General features: G+C 51.4%; 1 protein-coding gene across 1 annotated transcript in view; it reads right to left on the bottom strand.

Annotated features, from left to right (window-relative positions):
• Positions 1-3,126: 3,126 nt before the first annotated feature.
• Positions 3,127-6,000, bottom strand: part of LOC124776161 (trichohyalin-like) — a 191,909-nt gene continuing 189,035 nt past the window's right edge. The window contains exon 5 of the mRNA XM_047251000.1: positions 3,127-3,374. Coding sequence (XP_047106956.1) covers positions 3,127-3,374 — 248 coding nt within the window. The remainder of the gene's footprint in view (positions 3,375-6,000) is intronic.

Below are 6,000 nucleotides of genomic sequence, written 5' to 3'. Positions count from 1 at the left end.
CTCTCCGAAGCTGTAGCTGTAGAGGGTTTGCCTCCTTATCCTGCTGTGGCCCCGGGAAAGCCCGTCCTAGCTGCGACCGGGACGTATTTATTTCTGTCCCGTGTCGAAGCGGAGACAGTGGGTTTTCCCGACCTGCAGTATGAGGAGGTGAGCCCCCTTGCCGTGGCAGAGGATGGAGTCGTAGCCTCAGCAGAGGAGGGATTTCCGGAGCTGGAGCTGGAGCGTGAGGTGTGGTCCTTTAGCTGCGCACGGTGTCGGCCAGTTTAGCGCGTCGACCCTTGCTGCAGCTAACACAGGGCCTCTCCCCCACGCTCTGGCCGAGGTTTCTCTCCGATGCTGACACAGGCTTCCGCTCCATCCGATGCTGCGGTAGGAGGATCGCCGTCGATGCTGCTGACCGAGGAGGTGGCAGCCCCTGCTTACAGCACGGAGTGTGACGGTATTCGCATTAAACCGTATTCGTGTAACGCGAGTACATAACGTTTAATGCGAATACCGTTGACTCCGTGCTTAAAGGTCAGGGACCGGTCGGCCACTCCTTCGCTGGTTCCTCACTTCCCCGAGTGCTGCTGAAGATCGCTGACTCCTCGGGGCGGCAGATGACGTTGCTGACCCGCAATGAAGGGCGGTCTGTTGCTGCCCAAGCCTATACATGGGCTGTCTTCGTCACCCCTCCGTGTACACTGGATTAAAAAATTCCCAGTAAAATATTTTATAGAAAAGAAGCTGTGCCTTTTTTATTTCCATCTGTTAAAATATAACACATTTCCACCGATCAACATGTGACGTCAATAAGAGATTAAGAGGCAATGCTACGAGACATCATCTTTAAGTGCCACGTTTGTGTGTGAATGCTACAAAAAATGAGGAGGCTACGCTCATCCCTAGGTTTCACATGTCGCATACGGGATGCTCCAGGATGATACCAACTGTTACTGCATCCACCATGCACTTAAGTATGATATAACATAGCATTTTCCATAGCATTTTCTTCTCTGGTTTGTGCAAACTGGACATCTGTGCAGTTAAATGGATTGCCTACATATACGTGACGTACGATGTATCGAATGATGCGAATCGAGTACCGGTCTCAGAGTCTGGTACTGTTATCACGCCTCCCACACATTGCAGTCTAACTGAGATCGCTCGTTGCCGTTATGCAAACCGCGCACCGGATAATGCAACTGGGTTGCCACAAACAGGCGTTTACGTCTTACTCTCACTGGACCTGTCCAGAACAAGCGTCTAAGATGAAGTCACTGGACCTCGCCAGAGCAAGCGTCTAACATGAAGCTAGTGTATCCGTTTCCTACATGTGTCCACTGAAGGTGTAAACGAGCAGTAACAGGTGCTGTACATATTGAACACCAGCCTGACCAGACAGAGTGTTCGCAGGCGGCGCTAACGAGGCATACCTGCCCTCTGGCGGGGCTCACATCGGTAGTTACTTATGCTACTGTTTGAGGCTACTTTGATTCGTAACTGCGCGTCCGATTACACCCAAGTTTTCAGGAATACATCACAAACTTAAGTCCGCTAGTGGATTCTCTGATGTCGACTGACACATTGATTTTAGCGAAGTACACCAGCGTGGTAAATCTTCTAACGCAAAGTATATTCCAATTTCTCCTTTCAGAGATTTTCTGCAAGTACTAAAAGCGAGCAAAAGCATAAGCTTACCTTTCAGTCTGCATCCCGGTAGTAGATATATGTGGTACTCGCACAGAAGCAGTAAGACACAGCGAATGGTCAACAGACGCATCTTGTGTACGCAGCAGCTGAGAGAACTGGGCTACAGAGGTTCAGCCGACATTACTGTGAATCACAAGTTCGCTCTGGGGTACAGGTTTCCAGTGGGGAGGTGACGTGTCAGAGGCATTCCGCACATCCCTCTTCTAATGGATAACGGAACAGCAGCTGTGTGTATTAAATTTTGACTGGTTTCGGTGATACAATCCACCACCTACGCTTTCAAAGGACACCATCACCGTATCTCTAAAACGAGGAGCAGATGCGACCGGTATCTTCGGAACTCCTCGTTTTCCTTTTGCAGCACATCATCTCAACTTCAGAGTTCAGGAACTCCTTACGAAATGCACAGAAACTTGCGTTGGGTCAGTAACCGAAGCAAGGCTTGCAAGTTAAACGAAAACACGAATAGAAGTAACGTAGTGCGCGTTAATAAACCGAAGGGTTCGACTTCTTTTGACTATGGCGTCAGGTACCAGTCTGTGGAGCAAGTGATAGCCATCAAGTATGTCAAAATTCTGTCCAGAGTGACTTGAGATGGACCGAACACGTAAATGTAGTACGACAGACGACACTTGGAAAAACATTCTTCGATCCGAATAATGGAGGTACGCTTCGTTTATGGTTTTTTGTTTGTTTGCATGGGAAGAGTTATTCAAGAAACCAGTTGGTGACGCTACAATTAAGCAGTAATCTTTACCGATCACCTTACAGAATTTCGAGAGCCCACGTTGTATACTGAATGAAGAAAGCTATCACTTAGTTGAGCAAACATCTCGCTTATTGATCGAGAGGCTAAAATTACAGAAAAGGAGCTCATTTGAGTGGCTGCTTAGAGGAATGTCATAGCTTGTAACACCGAATGCCTCAAAATTTTTCTGTTCAGTGTGTGTTACAGGCGCTCAGTAACTGAACAGACGACACTGTGAGCAGCGAACGTGTACAGAGGGGCTGGTTAGTCCTCTGGTTCCTTAATGCCGTGTGGGCCAGAAGAGTGAGCACGCGCTTTCTGGCTGTCGACAGTCGTAGGCTGTCATCCTTACCCAGATGACATCTACACGATGTCAGCAGAGGCAGTAGAAACTGTCCGCAGGGTTGCATCGAAAGCTTCATCTCACAAGTTTTCAAAGAAATCCGACAATGGCCGCAGCAGCAGTCTCGACTCATCCAGGCAGCTTTAAGAACTAGTTGCAACTGCGAACGAAAACCAGTAGCAGCAAGAGACGGGGAGCGGTTGCTGCCGCCAGTCTGATGCTGGCCCCCAATTGTCATTAAAACTGACTGATAACAGGTCGCTCGGTGTATTATTCCGGTCGCCAGCTCACTAGCTACGTAACCCAAACTATGTCTGTTAGTTCTGTCCGTGTCAACCTAGATTCAATTTCGGTGCTGGGTGTACCACGGTGATGCTTTAGCTGTTTCGGTGCCGGCTAATGCTGGGTTTCGATGGCGGCCGGCGCCCAGCTTGTGGAGCGAGATAACCCGCAGCTGCAGGGAGGGGGCCCACCGCTGCCGGCCGCAGGCTGTCGCCCCCGCCGCCCCCAGCCACTGTGCGGCCAGCGCACCGGATGCCTGGGGGTGGGGCTGTGTGGCAGCGAGACCGCGATGTGGCATCGTGAAGGCGGCTGTTACAAGCGGAACCTCTGGAAGCCGGTCCGCTCAGATCGGTGCGTTACTCCGTGGCTACAAGCCATCTCAGCCGAATTGTCCGTCGCACGCTCAGACAGTGATCGTTAGGAAAAATACACAAAGCTCTGGTAAATTTAAGGACGAATATAAATTTCTGTCGATATATCGCTGCCATGTAATACAACTCGATGAAACTGGAAACCATACCTAGAAAGAACTGTACCAGTACAGCACAGCACAGCACAGTTGATAACCGAAAGAAATATGCAATGAGACGAACAGAAGTGAGAATTTTTGTTTTTTCAAAGAGTATAATTTGTGGTGGTCCCCTGGACATTACAGAAGGCGAGAAACGGCTGTTAATACGAAGTCTGGTCACTACGGCGTGTAACGCTCGCTGTGAAACGTGCTCCAGTGTTTCGTCCAGGGCTGGTGAGGAGTTCCTGTGGCAGGGCGCTCCACTCCTGCACTAGCGCCCTGCGGGTCCGGGGGTCAGAATAGGCCCGAGGTATTCCTGCCTGTCGTAAGAGGCGACTAAGAGGAGTCCCTCCCCCTCAAGGGCGCAGTTCGCGCCTGCGTCTGGAGACGGACGGTTCCACGACTTATATTTGTGGCCATTTTGGTTTTTCGCTTATTCTGGTTTCTTCCTTCCTTTGTTTGGTTCCTTTCTTTGTCCTTCTCCCTCTCACTGTCTTCCTTACTTTTTACCTTACCTTATACTCCTCGCCTTCTACTCCTCGCCTTCTTTTACTTGCCTTCTTGTCCACCCTCTGGTCTCCGTCTCGGCGTTTGAGACAGTCTGTCCTTTCTCTCCCTCTCTCCCTTTTTTTTCCTCTTTTTCTTTCCTCCCTGTGCGTGCCTGAAGGCCGACCCACGCGTTCGCACGCGTAGCCGGCGACGGGGTAACGCGTAATTCCCCGCGCTGGGTAGACAAGTAAGGCACGCACGTACCCCCTGTTAAAGGCCAGGCCCAGGGAGGGGTGATTGCCTGAGTTGACACCTTCCGGCCGTGCCGATTGGTGCCTCCGTCCGTTTCTCGGGAGGTGTGACCTGAGGTGTAAACATTCACCTAAGGCGGGAGTGCCCTCTGAGAGGGTCCCCACAAGGAAGGAACGCGCCATCGGAGACGCCGGCAATCCTGGGGGATTCCTCCGCAATGGATTTATCTTCTTCTTCTCTCTCGACATCTGCCCAAAAATAGAAACTTGACCAGCCACCAGTGACAAAAGTACTACCGCGTGCCCCAAAGTAACTCGTAGTTTCTAGATCTGAGGACGGAAAGGATTTTTCATCTGTCAACCCTTTCGTTATCCAGAAGGGCGTAGATGCCATAGCCGGATCTCTCAAGTCTTGTACGAGGATGCGTAACGGTACCTTATTGTTAGAAACTGAGAGCGCCTTTCAGGCACAAAAACTGCTTCGGGCCACACTCCTGTACACGTTCCCTGTCCGGGTGGAGGCTCACCGCACTTTGAATTCGTCGCGTGGTGTGGTATATACTAGATCACTCGACGGATTGACTGACGAGGAAATTCAGTCTTTCCTCGCTGAGCAGGGCGTGACGGCTGTCCATAGGGTCACGAAAAGGTCAACAATGATCTTGTACCGACCCGGACACTTTTCTTGACCTTTGATAGTGTATAGGTGCCGTCGCGCATCAAAGCGGGCTACGAGGTTATTTCTGTTCGCCCCTATGTCCCGACACCTACGCGCTGCTACCAGTGTCAGCGTTTTAATCACACTCGCCAGTCTTGTTGTAATGCGGCTAAATGTGTCACTTGTGGCAGGGATGCCCATGAGGGTGACTGTCCCCCTCCGTCTCCTCGTTGTGTGAACTGTCAGGGTGACCATGCAGCGTCCTCCCGCGACTGTCCCATCTACAAGGAAGAACGCTGTATCCAAGAAATTCGGGTCAAAGATGAAGTGTCCACCTCGGCTGTTCGCAAGCTAGTTGCTAGTAGGAAGACCACGCTGCTCCCAGCGGGGAAATACAGTACTGTCCTCGCCTCTCCTCGGACTACCAGGGAGGTGGCGACGCAGACATGCGATCTGACCTTCAGCACTACGGTCGTCCGTTCGGCCAGTGCTAAGATCGCCCGGTCAACGTCTCCTCTTCCGTCACCCCTAAGACACGAGCACCTTCATCAGCTTCTGCCAAGACTAAGACCCAGAAATCAGATGCACAGGCCTTCAAGAAGGAACCGTCCCGTATAGACTTCCTACGTACCTCGAACTCCCAGCCATCGACCAGTACTTCCACCAAACGACCTTCCAAGAAGGCTCATAGGAACCAAAGTTCTCCTTCTCCGCCACGGCGCATTTCTTCTCCTGCGCCACCCAGCGGTTGCCGCCCCAGGGCATCATCTGTTTCGCCTTGCTGCACCGCTGGTAGCCGAACATCTGGCCGTTCACCGGCCATCTTAACAAGATAGCCGACGAACCTATTGAACAAATGGACGATGACTCCACCTATTGATAGCGGCGGCAGTGCTCGCTCGAAGCCAGGCCCTCAGCGGCCTTCGAGGTTGCTTCTCCTTTTTCTTTTTCTTCTCACAATGGCACTTCTTCATTGGAATATTCACAGCATTCGCACCAACTGAGAGGACTTAAAGTTGCTGCTAC

This window comes from Schistocerca piceifrons, chromosome 2 (assembly GCF_021461385.2).
Source record: "Schistocerca piceifrons isolate TAMUIC-IGC-003096 chromosome 2, iqSchPice1.1, whole genome shotgun sequence".
Classification (NCBI taxonomy): domain Eukaryota; kingdom Metazoa; phylum Arthropoda; class Insecta; order Orthoptera; family Acrididae; genus Schistocerca; species Schistocerca piceifrons.
The sequence above is the reverse complement of the archived record's forward strand: the minus strand, read 5'-3'. Positions and strand labels throughout refer to the sequence as shown.